The 22,726-nt window shown below is 37.0% G+C and overlaps 1 protein-coding gene across 6 annotated transcripts in view; it reads left to right on the top strand.

Moving 5' to 3' along the window:
• ZMYND8 (zinc finger MYND-type containing 8) overlaps window positions 1–22,726 on the top strand; it is a 61,155-nt gene that overhangs the window by 5,047 nt on the left and 33,382 nt on the right. For all 6 annotated transcript variants that reach the window (XR_012831623.1, XM_075721000.1, XM_075720999.1 and 3 more), the window contains exons 2-3: window positions 4,847–4,917; window positions 19,314–19,462. Coding sequence is in view for 5 of the 6 variants with exons in the window: in XM_075721000.1 (XP_075577115.1) it covers window positions 4,847–4,917; window positions 19,314–19,462 (220 nt within the window). In the remaining variant the exon portion in view is untranslated. The remainder of the gene's footprint in view (window positions 1–4,846; window positions 4,918–19,313; window positions 19,463–22,726) is intronic.

Genomic DNA, 22,726 nt, shown 5'->3' with positions numbered 1-22,726 from the left:
GCAGTTTTTTAAAATCATTATAATTGCTACTCACAGGTGTGATATAGGAGAGACAGGAATTATCTTAAGGGTGAAATTCAGCTTTAGTGCTTATAGTCTTAAATCAGGGTTTTTTTGGTTTGTTTTCTATTAATTAAAAGGAAAAATTAATTCCATAAATATATATAGTTCTTGATTTTAAATTAATGTGTTTATTCCCTAATGTAGATCTAGATTGTGTATATGGGAATTAGCTGTTTCGAGTGGTTTTCCATTTCTGTCAGTTTTTCTTGGTTAAATGTCAAGGTGCAGTAGTTCATCTGCAACTTTAAATTGCTCTTTGTAGTTAATATAGGTTAGAGCAGCTTTAAATATTTTTGTATATGTACATTTTTTCAGGTAAGTACTACTACTAGTACAGGAATGGTTTTCCTAAACAGAAAAGTCAGTATTTTATTCACTGATCTGAAATTTGAAAAATTGAATTTCATGTTAAAAACCCCACCCTCTCTTCTGTTTAATAGAGAACATATTTAAAAATGAGGCAGCTAAATTATTTTTGCATTTTTACCTAAGTGTCAATAAATCTTGTATGTTTGCAATCCTTTTTTTTTTTTTTCTTTCTGTCCCCAGCTATCCCCAAAGGCATAACCTCCACCTCTTCTCCCCTCATTCAGACATGTTAAAATAATTTGTATGAAACAAATTAGTTTAACATTTTAGAAAACAATTTCTTTCTTTTTTTTTTTTTTTTTTGTAAGTTTTGTCAATATGAGTAAGGAAGTTTTAAATGATTAATTGGTGTTCTAGTCAATTGACGGTGAAACTGGCAAAGCTTAAATTTTGATGTGTGTTCTTAAAATATGCTCCTCTGTGTTCATTCATCTTAATGAGGAAATAAGAGTAGCTTTCAAATGACATAAGGTATTTATTGTATTCATCTAGGTACTTAACTGAGTATATACCGGTATCATTTCTGATCCACAACCTTAGAGCACCACATTTATAGTACACATGCATGATAGTAATGTATGCTATCTGAAATAACAGCTCTAAACCCTGCAAAAGTGAATTCTCAAAATAAAACTCTCCAGAATAGTCTAGTTGATCACACAATTAGTGTTTCCATAGAATTAGATGCTTCTTTATAATTATTTTGCTGCTGGTTTTAATTTTCTTTTTATTTTGTTGTGGTACCTGTCATTAAGGACCTGTTTTTCTTGTATTATTTAATTTGAAATATTTTGCTAATGAAATTTCTGCATTTGGAAGTTTGTGCTTTGTAAAGCATTTTCAGAATATTGCTTCTATTGATGCAAAGGTGAAAAGATCTGTCCGCTTTAGAAAAGTTACTGTAAACTTGCTGTGAATTGCTAGCATGTATTTACAAACTTGAGTCTTAAAGATTACCACTACAATCATCACTGCCACCGTTCAAACAATGTCATGTTGTGCAAGTCATAATATATTACAGCAAATAAAACAATGGGAGATGCTTCTGAAGAGCTGTGAATTTTAAGTATCTTTTATAGCTCTGTCTAATATGCTTATTTAACTGTTCCCCCCCAACTTTTTCATTTTTTGCAGAACAATCTCAGTGATTTTCTTACATACGTAAATGTTTGTGCCCTTAAAAGGTTGAGCGAGATTAATTATAGTAGAGAATATGGAGATGCAATCTGTTCCTCTAAGGCTCGGTTTTCATAGTATAGTAGATAATTGCTGAATTTTCTTGTAGTTGTGGATGATGCACAATGCGCATATGTGTGTATAGGATATATGCACCTCCACTGCTAAGAAAAGTGAAGACCCTTTGTGTCAAGTGGTGAATGCATTTTTGACTGTTCATTTATACTTCCAATCTCTGGGAAAGCTGTCTTCAGGCGGTTTTTATGTTATGTATCAGAGATGTGTCAAGTCAAGATACTTTGTTCCTCTTGGAACTGCTTATGAAGAATGTTTTTCTTGCCTCTGTAGATCTATTGAAAGAACACTCAAAAAGGCGATGGAGGAAACCGGCTGAATTTCCTAAATTAAACTCATTAGATGGGGGAGACAGATGTAGAGCTGAAGAAACCTCCTGTGCTGTAACTAACGTGTGGAAGTCCCGACCTGTAACGCCCCGCGGTGCTCGGTGTCTGGGCCCGCGGGTGCAGAGCCTCTTGCATGGCTGTAGCTTCCCGTGGTACTTCGGTCAGGGATGGAGGGGCAGTTCCTGCTGCTGTGTTGCTCCATTGATCTGTCACTCCCGTTTCTCAGCTCCGTGTCCTTTGACTTGTAGCAACTACTGTGTCTTTCCTGTTGTATCATGTTCCCCTGCGGTGGCGATTTGAACAAAATGGCACCTGGTAGATTTGGATGAGCCTGGAACGTTATGATTGCTTTAATGTGTCTTAAATGTGAGCCGCTGCCAAAGGCATCTTACTCTTTTCCCCCCTTCCCCACATGTGGTACATTCCCATTTCCTCTTTTCTGCACATCCAGCTGCGCAGTGAGCTAGATCACAGAACTGATTCAATTAAAATGAACGTGATTTCTGGAACATGAGGGTAGGGATTGGGGAAACCATTCCTTTTAGTAGCAACCTGTGTAAAATGATCTTAAGGCTTCAACCCGAGTCTTGTAAAGACTCGTCTGTGGCTGAAACTGGATCTATATTTTAAAACCAGGTAATGTGTACTGCCAAATTATTTCACTCTTGATAGAATTAGTGTGTATTATTACATATTTACCTGTGTGCGTTATTAATCATATATACATGATGTTTTAAAAATATGGTTTTTGTTACAGTTTGGTGATATTGAAATAGGATTTTGTAAGGGGGGAGGGGAAGAAAAAACAGTGCATCATGGGAAGAGACCAATGAACTCATCCTGTGAGCCCATCCCTTCCCATTGCTTAGGAAAGAGAATGGGCAGAGGCAAGTGGTGCATGAAATATTTTGGTGTCTGCAACACGCTGCCAACTCCTCTTTGCTGGAGGCCCTCTGGGAAAGGGTGTAACAAATGCGCAGTGTAACTGATCTGCCCATGCATAGTAAATCGGTGAGCATTGTAGTATGGTCAGCTATGTTATGCATTTAATCTGCCCGTGCAAAATAAATCTGAGAAGCATTGTGCTACAGTCAACTGTGCTACACATTTACCATAATTCTGGTCACATGGGCGCCTTTCCTTGCTATTGAAATTAACAGCATAGTCCATGAGCTGTGAGATTGGATGCTGGTGAAATAGAACCTCTCTTCAGTGTTTTATGACTTTAAAGAGCTTAATTTGTAAACTATTACTACATACAAATGACAAGTAAAGAATAATGATTTCTGAAGTTCATGGATCTTCTCAGCTTTGGGTCTTCCATACATTAAGCTTGGTTAATTTGTATTTAAAATTTCTGCTGACATAACTATCCTGTTTAGAAGTGTGAAAGGAATTGCAACCCACCCACCCTGCTAGCTGATAGTTCATTAAAAGTAGTTTTGACAAAGCCCAGACTAAAAAGTCCTTCTGCTGGTAAGTTTTATTTTGTTTAGGAAGATGTTTTAACTTATACCAGTAACAAAACTCCTGCTAATATAAACTGTTTGTCAGGCTGAAGAGTTTCTCTGATATAAATGTAACCAAGTCCTCAGTGTTGTTTCCGAGCTCTGATTAGCTGTCTCGGGCAGATTTCACCACAGTGGCTAAAGCAAAGGTCTCTAGCTGTCCTCTTGGCCTCTGTGGCAGAAATAGCTGTCCCTAGAGCTGGGATGGCTGAATGGAAACTCAGTCCACTCCATCGCAGCAGAAGTTCACAGTCTGCCATATCAATGTAAACTGGTATCAGCAACAACTTGCATTAACAGACTAGACAGTAAGTTGTCACTAGAGGAAAAGATCTACATGCAGCTTGGCTGTTGTGCTCTGATGATATTAATGGACTACTCTGATACCTGCTTCAGGCACCATAACCTCATTTGTCTATCATTTTGAATTTGGGCTTGCTTCAATGTCATATGCTTTCTTTTATCTTTCATCTACAATAGTCAGACCTCCAAAAATGGTGTGTAACTCAATATTCATTCTAGTTCTTTTTTCCTCTCCCTTCTACCTTCCTTCCCCAAACTGACTTAACTAGCCAAATTCATTAAGTTATTTTTTTGAATGACATCACTATACGAAAGTAGAATATCAGCAAGTCAGATGTAGTTTGTCATCTACTTAATCATTTAATCCTGCCTGGAGTGAATTAAAACTGTCTATATAAGATTGAATGGTTGAATGATAGTAACAACTCTGTTTACTCTTTGTTATAGTTAATAATTGGTGGAATTGTATTGACAATAAATTATAAATATTCAGTTTTCTGTTATATAGTCTAGTTTCAAAATACTTGAAATTATTTATTTCTTGGTTTTTAAAGTTGCATGTTACCTTCTAATTTTGCAAGCTGTTCTGTGTTGCTAAATCTGTTACTTCAGCTAATCTGTTCACTGATGCTAGTGAGTATTTAAATGTTAGCAGGCATCTGTCCACGCGGTTTATAGAGGCCTTAGATTAGGAGCTACAAGGAACAGAATTCCTGTTTGTCTGTCACGCACAGTTTATACATACAGTGACATGATCTCCAGTACATGTTACAAGACTGTCATTAGTATGAAAATGCTACCATGTTACCTTTGTAACTGGTAACATGCAGCATGCATGTGTACCTCGATTGTTTTTCTCCGTGTTTTGGTCAGTGTGTACTCTGGCAAACAGCAGACAAAATTTCATCAGAAATTTTAATATAGTTGTATTTGACAGTGTTGTGTTGAACTTCCGTACATTAAGTTAGTCATGGGAATAATGCATTCTATAACTATTCTAATTCACCTTTTTGAATCCTGCAGCTTGGCTGAAGAGGAAATAAAGGCAGAGCAGGAGGTGGTGGAGGGGATGGATATCTCCACTCGATCCAAAGGTGAGTAAGAAGGAATATTTCATGTATGTTCTACAACATATGAATGTTTGTAAACCAGGATAGTGAAACTGTAATCTACCATGATGCTGCTCTTGAGTGAAGACTCAAGACTCATTGTATTTTTTACAATTACTATTGTATGTTAGAAAGCGTTTTAATTTTTGCTTGGTTTTCATTACATGTCAGACACCCCCTACCCCATTGTTATTTCTGGTTTATGAATAACTAACTTAACCTGTGATGAAAAAACATCAGCCACTTGTATCATCTCACTTATCATGGCTTCCTTTAAAGTACTTTTAGATTTGCAGTGTAGGAGAATATGGTAGTAGTAATAATAATAATAAGGTAGTATTTCCTACAGTAATGAATCCTAATTTTCCTAAGAATAAAGAAGAACAGTGACATTTCTGTTTCCACAAAAATTGGTCCCCTGAGCAACATGTATTTCATGGACATTTATGGATCCATCCCTGACATGAATTAAACTTGGTGGTGGAATTGCAGGTGACAGAATTTCTGTCCTTCTGGTATCTGGAGTTTTCCCTAAAAATGAGCTGCTACAGGCAAATGATGTTATCTCTCGGTATAAAGAAAGCCAGATATGTAACCATCTAGATCAGTGTAAATATTCCCACTGTCATTTGGAGTGGGGGGACAGAAATGCCCATCAATCAGAATACTTGCACATAATTGTTTACTCCAGTTCATTGCAATTGACTGCCCACTGCCTGTCCATCTCCTTTTGTACTTGCAGCTGGCTTTGCAGCTCAGTTTACTTAAAAGCCATTTCTGTAAAATGGCAGCAATGTTTTCTACCATCCTTTATAAATTCTGGCACACAACCACTCACTCTTCACGTTTCTACTACAGGGGTCATAAGTCTGGTTAACTCTGAATGTGCAGGTGTAATTGTCTTGAAAGTGTGGCACAGATCATCTGCATTCCTTTGTTTTTTGGTGAGGTAGCTTGGGTACATAACATGGTTATAAAACTGTGTTTAGGTCTTATTTGTACTAACAGACAGTAAATTTCTTGCTTTAGTTATCATGGTGTGGTTAGATGAGGTAGTACATATGATGGGACAGCTCAGAAGAGATTCACTTGCTCCTTTTGCTTCTCTCCCTGTCCTTTTCTCCCTTCTCTGCCTCTGGTATTGCATGTCAGTCTCCACCACTGGACTGCTTTCAATGTTTACTTATCACTGTATTTCAGTTTTCTAAGCCAGCAGAAAGTAATCTATTTTTTGTTGATTTAATGATTGCTGCTGAATAGGGTAAGTTACCGGCTTTGTACTCCCACCGCTTACTTCCTTTGTGGTGCTTGTCAGATCCCAGCCACTTGAACTTTCTAACCAACTTAAAAACTGAAACAGTTTTCTGCTGTTTTAGTGACCAGTTTGTTTGTGAAAGAGTTTGGTGAGTATGAGAACTTGATATAAGAGACAAAGGGGGTTATTAGATGCATTTAGATGCCCATGAAATTTCACCTTAATTTCTCCTTGGAAAGACTTTGGCCCGCATATTAGTATTAATAAGAATTTCACATGCATCAAGTGAGCTGCATTATTACTCATGTCACTCTGACATAATCAATGTCTAAAAGTAATTTATGAGTCTGCTACCTATTTATGTAGGTGTCTGCATTTTTAGTGCTGTTGCTTTACTCAGCCCAGAAACAGGTGTATGGCCCATACAAAAAGCTGCAATTCCTTTACATTAGTTCTAGTGCTGGTCTGACCTCAAGGTGTACTGTCTCAATGAATTAAGCCCCCAGGAAACATTTTACTTTTTTTTGTAGGGTTAAGGTGAAGTTTCCCACGACAGTGAGCTGATTTAATACCTCATGGTTAATGAAAGAGTCAGTCTTTCATCTCCCAACCTTCTCAGCCACATGATCTTGCAGCTCCCCTTGCTTTGTGGGCTCTGATAATTCAAACTGGTCAATTCAAAGGGACCTAACCTGGCAGAAAAAGACCCATGGTTTTATACTGAGTGAGTTTACTGTTGATACAGCTCTCTGAACCAGCTCATAGGCAAGCTCTGGTAGTGATTGAAAAGGGAGTGATTTGGAAGACAAAGTCAGGATCAGCACAGTGCTAGTTTAGACTGGCCCAAGCTGTCATTGTGTGGAAGTCACTGGTCTGTACACAGCAGGACTCTTAGTGTTTTAAACTCCAGTGAGAGTGATCTGAATGGCCTTTGTACGTCACCATAGTAAAGATAAAACTCAACAGAGGTTGAATTAATTGAATACTAATAATGGAATTGTTATTTATTTAACTACTAATCTGCTTTAATTGATTTGTTAAATTTGACATGTATGTTGATGAAACCCATGCCAGTACCATTCTAAGGGAAAGAATAACAACCACCCACCCCAACCCCTTACAGGTGTATACTTTTTTCAGTGAAGAAGTGATGTGGGTTGTAAAGAAATCTTGAGGCTTGCCTGTAAGCCCTCTTGCTTTGTTGTATTCCCAACCTAATCTATGAATTAGTGGTAGAACTTTATACTAGTTGAATATGTACTTTTGCGTAGAAAGTAAAAGGATCATAAATGTCACCTGCTTAGTACAAGAGCTGGCTGTATTATAGGCCTGCTAAAATTAATCTTTCCAGACTTCTGTTATTTGGATTGAGACAAGTTTCTCTGTTAGTTCAGTGCAGTGTTTCTGCAGCAGCAAAGTCAAACCAGGATTTTAAAACTGTTGTTACACTCTGTGTAAGGTAGAAAAAGTGCAACAAGGTGGGATAGTGGTAACAATGTTTCCTTTTGTAACATTAATCTTGTTCAGAATTTTGCTTTGTGTGTTTTAGAAAGGATGTAGATGAGGAAATTGACCCTATATAGACAAACCCTTAAGGGAAGCATACAGCTCTTGGTTTGTTTGGGTTTTTTGATGGTCTGAGAAGCCTGTGCAGGAGATCAATCCCTGGTATTCTATAACTTCACACTTGTCCTGGAGAAGCTGATAGGCTGCAAGTTTGTAACCTAACTTGTTCTGCTACAGATTGTACAGCTTGTGTGAGGCCATGTCTAAAGAAAGTTGTAGGAAAATAAATTCAATCGCTTTAAAGCCTATTAGCCTGATGCAGACCACTTCATATTAAAGGTCTTTTCCAAACTAAATGATTCTATGATTCTGTGAACATTCTTGTTTTGGTATAAGCAGTTTCATTTTAATTGCTATAAATCAATTCCAGTTCAGTCTAAACTAAGCTGAAGCATGCATTGTTTAATCTGTAACAAGGGTGTTAATATAGCCTTTGAATCAGTTTAAGTAAGGTGGTGGTTTCAAAGCAGCTTAAGCTGGTCAAACTGCTCAATGCAGCAGTTTTATCCACTTCCTTCCATACCCATGCTGGCGGGGAACTAACTGAACCGTAAAACATGAATAGTTTTCTACTAGCTTAGTGTGCTGAAATGACTTGGTAGACTGTCAGAACTGGTGTAAGGGAGAGGGCAGGAATATACCAGCTGGGTGCAGGAAGTATAGAGCTTTGGTAGCCAGCATTTAGATAGGGTTAGTCTGTAGAGAAACTAGAGCTTAAAACATAGCTGATGCTTCTTACTTACGCTTTATAATGTGATATCTAAGAGTGAGTCTATAGCAGTGGTCAGAGCTATGCGGCCCTACGTACTCATCTTCAGCTGCATTTTTCTACCCTTCTCCTTAGGCTGGCACTGATGCTTATGCTGTTGTAGTGTAGTAAGCTGTATCAAGCAGCTGATGTAGCCAAAAATTGATCATTTTTTGTAGTATTAGTTTTTGCCTGAATCATGAACTGGTTAACCCTACTATTACACACAATTGCCTGTCTGCAAAAAATTGTGGGGACAGACGTCTGGTGAGGTGGGGAAGCAAAGAGGAGGAGAGGTCACTGTAGCGGTTATAATTTAGATCTGCTTATAAGCTGCGCATGTGCAGCTTTACTAAAGATGAGGTTTTAAAATACACTACTCTCTTGATCAGAACAAGAAAGCATAAGGCATCTGAGAACTGGAAACGGGAAATGACAGCTTAAAGAGAATGAAAGGAGTCCAAAAACACAAAATGGAATCAACAGAGAACTGTTGTTTAGCAAAGGAGAAAGGCCACGGATTAGGTTATTATAATATTTTGTCCTCTTCGTATGATACATTAACATGTCTGACAGAAACATCTTGTTATGTTTCTGTTCCAGCCCTATGGCCTACTTTTTAACCTTTTTTATTAACTATTTCAAGATGGGGCTTGCAAGGCTTTCTGGAGAATTTTCTTAGTATTTCCAGGTTGTGGTTCCAGAGCAGCAGAACCAACTTAATGTTTGGTACAGTTCTGTCTTCATTTGCACTTGTTCTCTTTGGACAGCAGTGAACTCTCCACTGGGCTTTTTCATCCTACTAACCTGGAAGAACTTTACTTTTTTTTTTTTTTTTTTTTTTTAAATTCTCAAGTTAGTTTTCTGCTAGTTTATCTTTCTTACCTGCCAACAGTAGTTAGCAGTGATGGCAGGGGGACTTCCATATAGGTTTCGTATCTTTCAGCTAGTACTGTAACCATTGCCTGACTAGTCAAAAGGAGCTTTTAAACTCTCTTCTTCCCATCATCAGTCGTACATCCCTTATATTTCCTTTGCATCTGTGTTGGCCGTTAGCCAGTCATCTTCTGAGTCAGTTAAGGACTTGGGTGTAGAAGTAGTTTTCTACCTGCTTATCTCCCTGAACCAGGTTACTAGGGGGTTGGAGAGATGTCATTGCTAGGAGCAGACTTGCCCCCCTCCGTGGCAGCTAGTCATTAGATGGTCTTAGCTTGTCCTGAAATCATACACTGAGACACTGCTGCTTAATGGTGAGAATTCTGACTTTTGCAGCTCTTGCATTGCTGCAGGGTTGTGTTGAAGGTTTTGGTCTTCAGGGCTTCTCTTGGTGGTAAAAGGTTCGGATATTTTGAATACAAATACAAAATGAATAGTAAAATGGAATTTCTAGAATACATTATATATTTTGTTACAGTTTCATAGTAGCACATTGTGTATCAACTCTCTGTGCTGTGATACCAAGTATTTAATCACACAGAGATGAGATTCTCACTCTAATGTGAAAGGTAATTTGAGAATCCTCTAGTGAATACTAGTACAGCCTGAGGCTTTTATCCCTAGTGCAGAGCCCTCCTTACTTAGTAATCAACAGGGGGTCTTCAGGAGTGCCTTGGGGCAGCAAGTCCCCCTGCAGCCAGGCTCGAGCTTATAAGCAGCTTACATCTCTTATATTGCAAGCTGCTGGGAAGTCTTTCTTTATCTTCCGAAGTCCTACAATGAAGAAACAAACAACAGTGTCTTTCTGTACTTGTGTAAAATTGTAATGTAGTAGGAGTTCATCAGGATTTACACAGCCATGGCTAACCTCTGTTATTTATTACATTAAGCAACTGGATTGGGTTAATTGCATCAGTTGAAGTTTCTGGAATGTAAACAGGGCTTTAGTGGTTGATTGCAACTGCATCGTATTTCAAAATTCTGGCATAAGATTAAAATGCTTCAGAGCTGAGTATAAGTTCTAACAGATTTATCCATGATTTTAAGTGTTTTGAAGATAATTAAGCTTGCTATAGTGTTAGAGGTAATGGATTTGAAAAATTATAAATCTATTAGCAGCCATTTGGGATAATAAATATAACCGGGAGACTTCACAGTTCTGGAATCCATGTAAATTATTACTTGAAGCCTGCTCTATCAAATCAGACTGTGATGATGCTGACAATGGAGTTAGTGTTGCTCCTTTTTCTCTCAGAATTCGTATTGATTGCCCTCAACACCATTTCAAGTACGTGCATTCAGGGTTTCTGAGGAGGAGGAAAGACGAGAGAAGTGACAGTCTAGATGGAAGTCAATTTTCTGGTTTTGTTCTTGTTCCTTCTGCAAGCATAGTTACACATTTCTGGGGGTTAATGACAGCTTAAGCAGTCTGCAGTCACCTTTGTACTCTTGTACCTTCTCTCATGCTACTTCTTTTTTAAGCTAGCCTAGCTGTTTCTTACAGCCATCAAATGAATTCTTCATGAAACTGCTTTGGTGAAATTTTTGTTCTTTTGTTCCGTTACATTTCATATAATTTAATTCTTTGTTCTGGTTCACCAAATGTTGGCAGAACTATTTGTGTCATAATAAAAAGGATAGCATGGGATTGGGAATGAATGTTAACAGAAGTAGCCTTGGGCTGGCTCTGTTTAAGTAACGCTTCTGCCGAGTGTCTAACTTACATAGAACAATTGAATAGGTTTCTAATTGGAAACATCATTCAGAATTGTGCATATTTGACCCACTTGCATTAAGATATCAAGAACATACTTACATCACAGAAAACTTTTACTGGTGTAACTAAGTCTCAGTTTACTGATGTTTAATACTGTTCCTGGAAGACTAAACTAATGCTTTCACTGAAAAAACACATTGCTGTTTCTGGCTCATGGAAAACCAAAATGACTGCTAATTTTACCATCTTTATCACAATTCATGCTGAAAAGCTTTTTTGATTTTTTTTTCTTTTTTCTTTTTTTTTTTTTTTTTACTGTTTAAACAAATGTGTTTGAGTTTCCCACTTCTCAGTTTCTGAAAATTCCTGGAATAGAAAAGTTTTGTTCTACAAGGAGTAGATGTTACCGCTTTATAACAGCTCATTTTTTATAGAATAGGTATGTAAAACATAAGAAAATTAGGTACAGAATATGAATAACTAATACTCTCCATGAAAGTTTAGCAAACTTGCAGTTAAGATAAAGATAAATTTTGTGATTGTCTGTGCTTTATTTTGAAATGTAAAACTTTTCTTCCCTTCCACACTAGCTCAAAAAAAGGGTAATTCTTTGCTGACAGTAAAAAGCTTTTATCCTGCAATTTCCACACTTTTTGGGAAGCCTTTTGTTTTGTTTGCCTAACCTTTTTGTGAGGTTGAATTTGAAAATCATGATGGTATAGTAAGACTGATTTACTTGGGCTTTTCTTAATTGGCTTGCTACCCATTGCACTGAGGACGTGACACTAGGGCAATATCTGCTGGTCTAAGTCAGACCTGCCAGGCTCGCACGCTCCTTCACGTCAGCCACTCTTCCATCCTTTTCCTTTGTACTGGCACTGTCAGCTTTGGGACTTGTTGGTATGCCAGTTCAGCTGAAATTAATTTTTGTAGTTTTTGTTGGCTTTGGCCGTATCGGTTATCTAAACCATCTTGCTTCCTGGGTGAACAAATAATGGCTCTAGAGCAAGGAAAAGGGAAGGAAGTGTATCTGTGATGCCTTAACTTAATCTGTGTAACTTGCTGTGGATTTCAGCGCTCATTAAGGCCTTCTTGGTAGAGAAACTAATGCAAGGGTAAGAGATACTTAGAAATACATATGTAGATGCCATTTTGTTTTGGTTTTAGTCTGGAATTACTTTGATCGCATTTGGCTTAAGGAATTTTTTAAATTAAAAAAAAAGGTATATGAGAAGGAGGTGTAATATGTCGCTGTCAGTAAGTCTTTGGTACTGAGCAGTTTATGCTGTGTTCTTACAGTAGGGCATGTTGATGTTACTTGTTTTCAGGAAGAATTGCATTTGGGTATCATGGGAAAAGCAAGGAAAACAACATTTTACTTTTACACATTTTCTGAGTTGGCACCTGCTTCCGTTGAGGAAAACGAGACTTCTCAATTAGTTGTCAGGGATTGTTGCTATTGAATGCTTGCAGTACAGCACTTGGCAGTGTATAGAACATAGAAAATATGGTTGTGGTCTACGCTCCATATGCTGCAACAAGATAAGATCCCTGATGTACAATAATAACATACTTTTCTTTGTTTGTTTTTATAGTTTTTTCTAAGCTAAATTGTATTAAGTCACTATCATAGTTTATCTGCTTAAAAACTGTGCTGCCATCACATAAAATTGGACTTCTAAAACAGTCATAAAGTGTGAAATTAAGTTGCTTTAGGGTTTAACTATGCTTTAGTCTGTCTCCTGGGAGCAGTAGTTACTAATCCTTTGGTCACATGATGGCATACTGAAACAAAGATTTTAAACTATAGGTGAACCTTCAGTTAGCTTGTTGTTCCCCAATGGATGGTTTGTGAGAGCACTCATAGGTACTTATGTCAACCTTGGCAACATTACAGAGCAATTAATAATAACCTAGTGATGTAAAAACAGGTAGCTTTTAATGAAAACTTTGGAAGTTATTTCAGGTGGGTTTTTTTTTTTCATTTGTGCTGGAAACATGATTTTGAAATAATGCTAAGAAAGCAAAATCACACACTCAAAAGTCAAGAAATAAGTGGAGTAAGGTTGCTTGGCAAATTAATTTGTTAGTACAATTGGTTATCAATGCAATTCTCATTTATTATTTTACTGTAATGCCCTTCATTTAGTACATAGAACATTTCATTTCTTATTAACTTTCTGAGTGCTGAGTAACTGCAAGTGATCTCAGCCTTTTCAGTTAGAAAAGTGGGTGCACAACTTGATGCTGATCTGAAAAGTTTGGTTCAGGTTGACTTGCTCAGTATATGAGAGGAGTTTTGTAGAAGCATCAGGGAAATTGCAGGAATATGTGCTAACTGGCGATGAACTGGCATGGTGAGATACTCAATGAGTGCTTGATCATTGAACACCTTTTTAAAAATACTTGACATAGAAGACATCACACAAATTCTCACTGTTCCTTTTTGGAGCAGAAACTTGAATCTACCTCCTAAGTAACTGTCCTAGTCACCAAGTTATTGCATAGTTTAAACTTGGTCTTTTTTGTTCTTCCCCGTTGGATTTATTTAACTTTGTGCAAGTTATAAGCTCAACTACATTGTGGAAGTGATCCAGGTTAAAAATTAACTTTCCTCCTGACAGGTTATTTTAACAGGGATAAATTTCTTGATCTGCTTTATAGCACAGCTACACAAACTCTGCTAACACAGCTGGAAGAGCCAAGGAGGAAGAAGAGGCAGTGTGTGCTAAACATGGCATTGCTGTTGAAAGAAATTCACACAAAATGCAACCTGAACATTTTTCATCTTGATTAGAATTGAAAAATATAACACAAACAATTTAAGTAGGTGCTACTCTTCTTATTTTACTTGCAATGAATTAAAAGATTGTTCATATCATTAGTTCCCTCACAGATCGGTAAGTTGGCAACGTATAGTGATAGTTAAAAACATCAGCCAATTCCACTAGCACAAGTAAATCTGAAAGAAAATGTCTGTGCATTGCTGTTTTCCTGTCTCTTCCTTAATTTTTCCAGTTATCTCAAGAAAATCTCTGTGCATTTCAATAACTTGCCAGCTGAAAAAAAAGGTGTATTTCAGGTCAGCTTTTGTATGTTGTCTATGAGTCACCAGTAGTTTATCTGAAAATCCCTAGTATGCTCAGGCTTGAACCACAGAAGAAAATTACGCTAGTTTACTAAGTAGTTTTTGAAATCACTTAACCAAACATATATGTCTGTGTGATCATTTTGGTTAATAGGTATTGAATCAGTATATTTTCTGTTGAAGTGTAGTTTGGATTTGGCTGTGTTTGAATTGTAATTCAGTTCTGGTTTAACTAATAACAGCTTAGCCCTTTTTCCTGACCCTGAATCGGTTTAGGAAAAAACAGCATTTAAAAGTAAGAAGCATCACATTATGGGGGCAGGCCAATGAAGAGGAACTTTACACCTGATTTTATTTTTTCATACTTAGAGCCAAGGCACAACGTGCAGTGTCACAGGCAGCTTCTTTGTAATCCCCACAGTCTGAGGCTGAAGAGCTGAAAGGAAACCGGTGTATTCCACTGGTGGCACTTTTGTGCCTCGGAGCAAGAAATGGAAGCCAAAGGGCAGAAAACTATGCTCTCCTGTTACCCTCCTGGTTTAAGCTGTGCCTGCATATATATGTACAGTCTGGAAATAAAAGCCTAAGTCTCCTCAGTGAGTTATGGTGAGGGCTTTATTTGCTGGAGAGAAACTCAGGCTCAGAGATCCTTGCAAGTACTTCGAGGATGTTGTTTGCTGTAGAGAGCGATAGTTGTGCAGATCTCTCTGCATTGGGAAAACAAGGATTAAGGCATGGTCAGCACTTCACAGTAAGAGTAGTTTGCTTATGGCTGCCTTTAGGAATGTATGGAAAGTCTCTGTTGAGAACTGCAAATTATAATAAAGAAACAGAGTTTTTTAGTACACGCTGTTCTGAGCCATGTGGTGGTAGAAAGATGAGAAAAGATATGGTATGATGCTGGTTTTGCTGATCAGTCTGAATGCAAACAGTTCCCATGCTGAATAAGCTCTGGTTTTTTTATGAAAAAAAAAATAGAATTCAGAGCTTGTTCTGGTTTTAGGTTTGATCGCTTTGGTTAAGTTGTGGGTTTTGGTTTAGCTGACACTGATGCTGCAGTGTTTCTTCCAGGATAGCTGTATTGGCTCAGCTCTCTTGGAATATATGAAGCATATGCCAACCAAAGGAGTTCTTCTGCCACCTTCTGTGCATAATTAACTAAACTGAAAAAAAATCCCTAGTCTTCTGTCAGCACAGTTGTACCTGTATTAGGATTTTTATTGTCATAATTGCTTAAGGAGGGGAGGAGGCAGACATTATATTTTTCACACATTTAGGTGACATACCTTACCTGGCAATTCTTTGTATTGTCAAATCAATCTAAATTTTGGCCTAAATGGGGTGTGAGGCAGATTCGCTTGAATTGAAACAAGACAAGCAACAATAATCATCTCGGACACATTGTATTGTTTTAATTCAGCCTAGGCATGTCAGAATATAACTGGTCCTAAATGCTGCCTGCGAGTACAAAAGGGGAGGGGTGGAAAGGAAGGAAAAAAATCCCATTTCTCAGTGTCAAAGAAAACTCAAAACATGAAAAGTTTTCGTTTGTTTGTTTAAACCAGCTTAACTCCATTTTGCCAAAATTTTATAACATGTCAACAGAAATATTTCTCTTGAGAGCCAATACTACATTTCTGCTAGGCAGCACTGCTGAAATAGCTGTGCCTATATAACTCTAGTGGCGGAAACTTTTCCTAGGATTGTTGAAAATACCTGTGGTGTTAGCCTGGTGCAGCTATTCTAGATGAATAAAACTCAGGATGGGCAAATGTTCCCACATTTCTCTTCCCTCCCTCAGTTATATCTTCCTCCATCTATCTTTTCATATGTTTTTCATATTTGTAGTTTTCTTAGTCATTATCTTGACACATTACCAAGCTTTTGGAAAATCAAAAGTCACCATATAGCACCATGTTTTCTGTAGAATTGAGTAGAAAAAAGTCAAAACCACTGCTTTTTTCTGTGCAGTCATATATTCGGGGAAAAAAATTCAAAAGTTGCAAGAACTGAAAAAAATAGTAATGTTCACAGCTGGTTAGGTAACAATTACATCTTTCATGCATCTGGACCCATCTGAAAAAAGTATGATGCTAGTTATAGTAGGCAAGATTGGTATTTTCACAAATTAAAGTAGACCAGTACAGCTCTTCTTGCACAGTTCTTCCACTACACCTTTTCCATCTTTCTTTACATTTTCTTCCATGCACGTAAATAGCATATATTCTTGAAAAGCAATTTAGTCTAGAAATACCTTTTCAGATCACTTCCTGAGCTTGCATCATGAGTAAGTTTTAGTGGCATCATGGTTTTTTTGAGCATATTCTTTCAACATGTTTTGCTATGTTAATAACTGTGTGGCTTCTTGACATGGTTTCACTCTTTCCACTAAGTAATATATTATTTTCAATAAACTTAAGCATATATGCAAGCATTCCAAGGTTAACATCAAGATTACATCATATGTATCACTCCTATTTTTACATCAGTATCGTTTGCCCTTTTTCATAACAGAAAAAAGTCATTTGTTCGTAGTCAGTTCATGTTCAACTATTGTTCCAAATACTTTTTTTCTATTTAGAGAAGAGTACGTAGGTTGTTAATCTTATCTCCATTTGTGCAAATCATTCTTGCAGCCAATTTTTATTTCTCCTTATCGACTGTTTCCCCTCCACATTTGCACAAAATACAGAAATCATGCAGAAATCTAATCCAGGTTTTATTGTGCCATAGACCCTCTAAGATTTGTGATGTGCAATTTTGAATGCGATTCAGTGTAACTTTTCAATTTGACAGGGCGTTATTCTGAATACAGTTTTAAGCTAAACCATGTTTTACTAGCTCACTTGTAAGACTGTCTAATGAGAAAGTGTCAGTGGCCATATTGTGTGCGAGACTCCTTAAAGGTGTTAAAATCATTCCCTGAGAGAATGTTGTAGCTCAACAAAATTGTCTCATTCAGTAAATAGTTAAAAGTCAGACTGGGAGGCATTTGTGGGAGAAAGGTGTTTGTCCACTGCCTATGCGAAATGGTCTAGTGCTGTGGTTTTAGTATTTTTTCTATTTGGGGAAGTTTCAGTATTTTTTGGTGGACCTTTTTATAGTTAGTTTAAATCTGTTGACAATAGGCATGCTCTGATAAATTGATCCAGTTACTGGTTGTTGTTCTGGTACCTCTGGTGTTCACTGGAGACTTCAGGTGAAGTGTTTCAGTGAGGTTTTGGTGACTTGGCAACCTGAGACAGCCCAGCCCATCACCCGGTGAGGCCTGGAAGGCAAGAATACGGATCCAGGAGGGAAAGGGTATAGGATCATGGCAACCAGCAGTTTGATTGCCTCTGGCTTCTCTCAAATAGCTGCCAAAAACTGGTTTTTTGAAACAAAACAAAACAAAACTTTAAGGTGGCATTAATACCAAAAGCAGCATTTCTCCTCCTTGCTACATGCTCCCATCCAGTATAACTGCTTCGCTGAATGCATTACAAGCACTTGCGTGGCTGTGCAGTGCATGCGGTCATAGAAAAAAATTGCTCAGAAAAAAGTTATATTTTAGACAGGTTTTATTCCTCAATTGTTTAGTGTGTGGCCACAAAACATTTGCACTAGCACATGTGATTAGGGGATTGAAAATATGGGAGTGATTTTGGGTAGGGTTCAGTTGTTCCTCTATCATATTAATGACTTCTGATCCCTATGTTTTTATCTATCATTTTGTTTTGTTGTATGCATTAAAAGCTTAAGGAAAAATTAAATGTGTTAAACCAACTCTGTTGGACTTTCACTTGTATTTTGTCAAGATTGCTTCACTATTCTATGATTGTCTATTACAGCTGATTGCATACTTGTTTGTTTTGAAAAATGTCAGGAAGTTCTTTGTAATTGAGCTGAGCACTCCATATTAATTTAGGAATCATTTAAATTTTGTTCTGAGAAAATGAAGTTGGAAATGACGTTATTTTTACCTAGGATATTTCTGATGTATTAACTCTTTTAAGGCTGTAAATAATTCCTTCTGAATATTCTGATGAACACAAAACAGTGACCAAGTAAAAAAAAGATGAATTAAAAATCTTTGAAGAATTCAAATAATTTAGCATAATTGGAAGAGTGAAGATCATCACAATAGATATTCATTTGATAGAGCAATGTCTCAATTTCCTTCTAATTTTTTAAAGAATTTTGCACATGTTTCAGAAAATGCAGTTCAGGGCTACCAGGCTACTTAAGTGGCCGGGGTGATGAGTTTACACTAACATGACAATCCATGAAGGAACTGAGACACAGGCACATGCTCCCTTCTTTCAGCTTTGTTACTTGGGATAGTAACTTCAGGCACAGATGGAAGCTGTGACTTATTAAACCGCTCTTGTAACTTGCTTGGTTGAATGTGAGAGCTCTGACTGTGAGAGGCACTGAAAAGCTGTGTCACTTCCTGTTTGTTGCTCTATCTTGCTGCCAGAAGTTACTGCTTGACTGGGAGTCTTGTCTTAATTTCATCTTTTCACAATCCAGTTAGCAGGTACTACAAATGACTAAGTATTTGAGGTAGCGTATTTATTTTCAGACTCTAGGACATTTTTTTCTATCGACATATTTCAATAAGTTTATTTAAATATGAGAAATAAATGATGAGGACTGGCTTTCCTCTTACGTGTTTTAGCTTCTGTTGCTTATGTTCCTAAATTACGTGAGTGAAGCTGTCAGGAAATGTTAATTTGTTTCTCTGCTTCTAAAGTGTATGACATAAATTAGCATAGCACTCTGCTAAACTACAGAAATAATTGTTGTTATACTTTAAAAGATAGTAACATTTGAGATGAGGTGAATGGCCAGAATGCTGTGGGAAAAGAAAAAAATATTTAATGTTAATCTAAATTACTATACTAAGAGTTCACTTAACAGTGGCATTGCTTAGCAAGTCTGTGCTTCCAGTTTTGTCAGTGACTGGGTGAAAGACAATTGAGAATTTTTATTCTGCTCAGTTAAGGAGTGTGAATGACAAACCACAACCTTGTTTGAATGTTTTTCATCGATATGCACTCTTCAACAATACTTTTTGAATCTGTTATAGATCCTGGCTCTGCCGAACGCACAGCACAAAAAAGGAAGTTTCCCAGCCCTCCACATTCCTCTAATGGCCACTCACCACAAGATGCATCAACAAGTCCTATAAAAAAGAAAAAGAAACCTGGTCTATTGAACAGTAATAATAAAGAGCAGGTAAGAGAAGTCATGGTCTTGTTATGCTAGAATATGAAATAATGAAGGACGTAGAGACAGCTGATCAGGAGCTCTCTCTTCTTCAGGAAGCTTCGGTTTTGTACTCTGAGAAGTGGATATTCATTTTTTAATGCAGTGGGTGTAGGAGTTGGCGTTATAAGTTGGATTTGGGTGTTCTTTTTGTTTTACATCTGTATGAGAAAGACAACCTGTGTCCTGGTTTTTGATTTCCTAAAACTAATAAGATGTATAACCAAGAAATGCAATTTTGAACAAAAGGATTATGAGGGAATATAATAACAATAGCAACAACAACAATAATGGCTGCTAGTAATTAAAACCATTACAAGGAAATGTTCAGGGGCATGATATCCTAGATTGAGAAAGTTCTCATAAAGTCAGTGGAAGTCTCTCACCTGCTTTCAGTCCTACTGCCAATTATTAACAAAAGTCCAGCTCCTTCCTTGGTACTCTGCAGATTCCCTCCCCTGCCTTTAAATTGCTGGGCAGTGTACACTCCTACCAAACTAGTTAAATCAAAGGGTCACGCTGACAGTACTTTTCAATCTTCATGCTTGAAACCTTATTTTCAGTGTCTTCTGAATACCAAATCTATTGCATTTGTTTTAGTTCTTAGAAGAACTTGACTCCAGATGACTTTGGTAATTTCTGATCCATTGTATGATGCAAGTGAAAGAATTATATGAAGTGCATTGAACAGGAAACGCTGTACAGCACCTGCGTCATCTTGGAGGAGATTACATGAAAGCAGTCTTTAGCCTTACTGAAATTATTTCTCATCTAATTTAATAATTACATGCCTGTGTATTTTTCAAAGTGGTTTTGTGTGTCAGTGTATTTTGCTGGGATCGTATAAACACAGGATTAAGTTCTGAGTGTTTAAAGCACTTTTTCCTGGTGTAACAGCATCCACATTAAATATTATCCCGGTACAATTGCACTGATTAAGAAAGAAAATGAAATTCCTAATCACTGCAGTTGTCCTGAAACAAAGACTGTGGGTGAATCAGGCCTTGCTAGAGAATAGTCTTACAGAGTCAAGCACATTTTACTTAAGGATAATTGGGAGGTCTAGTAATAGTGTGTGTAGGTGTGCTTGCACTAGTTCAGTGTGGCCAGTTTGGCTTTTACTGAGCTTCACTGCAGGCTGTATAAATTTCTCTACATCCTGGATGTTTACTGGGGAGATATTGCCCCACTGAAGTCTGAGCTTCTAACTGCAGTGTAGAGATAATTTTACAAACAGTGGTATTGAATCTTAGGGTATTAATTTCCACTTTTTATTCATGCATTTAAAAATATATGTGAAAACACAATTGCAGTTGCTGAATTTGATACATTCCCCTCGGTAAATCCTTTTCTGTTTTCCAGGTATCTCAGACCTGAATTATTACAGGATAGAAAAAAGTTGTATATCTAATGAAGAAAAGCAATCAGACTTGCTTATTTTGCTGTATTTGTTACAAGTTAGCAAGAAAATATCATCTGTTTAGTTTTATTTAGCTTTTACAAGTTGTTTTTAATTCAATATTGTCTTGCATGTCAAATTAGAAATGGGCATGCCTGAAGATGATTGTTTCTAAAGTAGGTGCAAAACTCTGCTCTATATGGTAGCAGGAATTGTTAAAGATTCTTTTACTGCTGAACAGGTGTGAGCTAAGCATACAGTTACTTGTTTTGCTCTCAGGTTAAGTTTCAAGTATAATGTAGCTGATAGCTGTGGTTCTGATTGGCTGATAAATCCATTTTGAGGTATGACAACATCACTGGAAAGCTCCAACTTAATATTCTACATTACGAAGTGTTTTGTAATATTTGAGTATTTCAAGATATCATTACTAAAGTTGTAGTTGCATGAAGCTTCATGTTACAAGTTGTGGATGCAGTAGCAGATCTTCAGAATGGTGCCAACAGGTATTTAAAGTGTTGAAATACAAGCAAAGAATTATGGAATTGTAGAATGTAGCTAAGAGGTTAAAAGTCAGGAACTTCTGACACTTAATTGGTCAGTTATAATGTAATTGAAGTTGTCAGCCTGTTTTACCACTAGCTTCAATATTAATTTAAACTGAACATAAATAGTGATCTTTTTCTCCCCAAAACAGCACTAAAATACTGTTGTTTCTTCTTCAGTTTTCTATGTCATTCTACAGGTCTTAATAACTTCAATAAAGACTTTAAAACAAGCTACCACCTATCTGAGCTTGAATTGGCTAGTTGTGAAACAATTGAGAAAACAAAGCTTTTCTTTCATAACTGTTAAAATCTAAGCTCTTAAAACATTTTACTCTGATTAGAGCAAGTGAAAAGGTCCTTTGATGTAGTTGAAGCATTCATTTTGAGTCCTTCAGTTTTGTTGTTTGGGTCTTTTTCAAGTCTCAGAACCTTTTTTTGTTGTTGTTCTTAAAGCTGGCTTAGACAAAATAAGGTGATAGATGTCTAAAAGACACAAGCATCCTTGAACAGAAAATTAATTCCTCTCATGCTATCGCAAAAATGGACTTGTGCTCAGTTTGGATGTTATGAGCTGATTTCTGTGGAATAGTTTCACAGGTTTTATATTTGTCTTAAAGCAGTATCTTTGACTCTTAGGAAGTTAGTGTGGATATACTGCTTATACCCACTTCAAAGTCAGAATATGTATTAAATTCTTCTAGCAATTTCCTTTATCTGCAGTTGAGGAAATGCCCCATAGCTGCATCTCCACATGTACACTATTGAGATTTTGGTCTCACAGCTGTGGTGCATATAGCTGCAAACAAAACATGTTTCTGTGCTGTAAATTGCAACTTTCCCTTCTTCACCCTGGGTTTCCATATACCCTTGGATATGTTTGGATGATTGTAGTAGTAATACATTTGAAATATAGTTAAAGCCTTATGCTGTCCCTCTTATTCCACAGGATCTCATAGAACCTTTCTTCTGAAAGTCTAGTCATGTTATGTGATTAAATATACACACAGAGAAAGTACAGAAAATAACACTTTGCCCTTTTCCGTGGTGGGAACAAAGTATCTTTTTAGTAGCTGTATCATCTGTACAATAGAAAATGAAAAACACCAAAACTGGTAGAACTTTGAGTGAAATTTTAGGTAGCAGGATGTTTTGGGAATGTTTCTGGGTAATGTCGTTTCTTTGCCTAAAATATTATACAGTGTTAGATAACTGCAGATGATATCACTCCTGGTGTATCTTTTGAGATATAACATCTTCAGCTGGGTTGTCACTTCTGCGTCATGTAAT

This window comes from Pelecanus crispus, chromosome 14 (genome assembly GCF_030463565.1).
Source record: "Pelecanus crispus isolate bPelCri1 chromosome 14, bPelCri1.pri, whole genome shotgun sequence".
Lineage (NCBI taxonomy): Eukaryota > Metazoa > Chordata > Aves > Pelecaniformes > Pelecanidae > Pelecanus > Pelecanus crispus.
The sequence above is the reverse complement of the archived record's forward strand: the minus strand, read 5'-3'. Positions and strand labels throughout refer to the sequence as shown.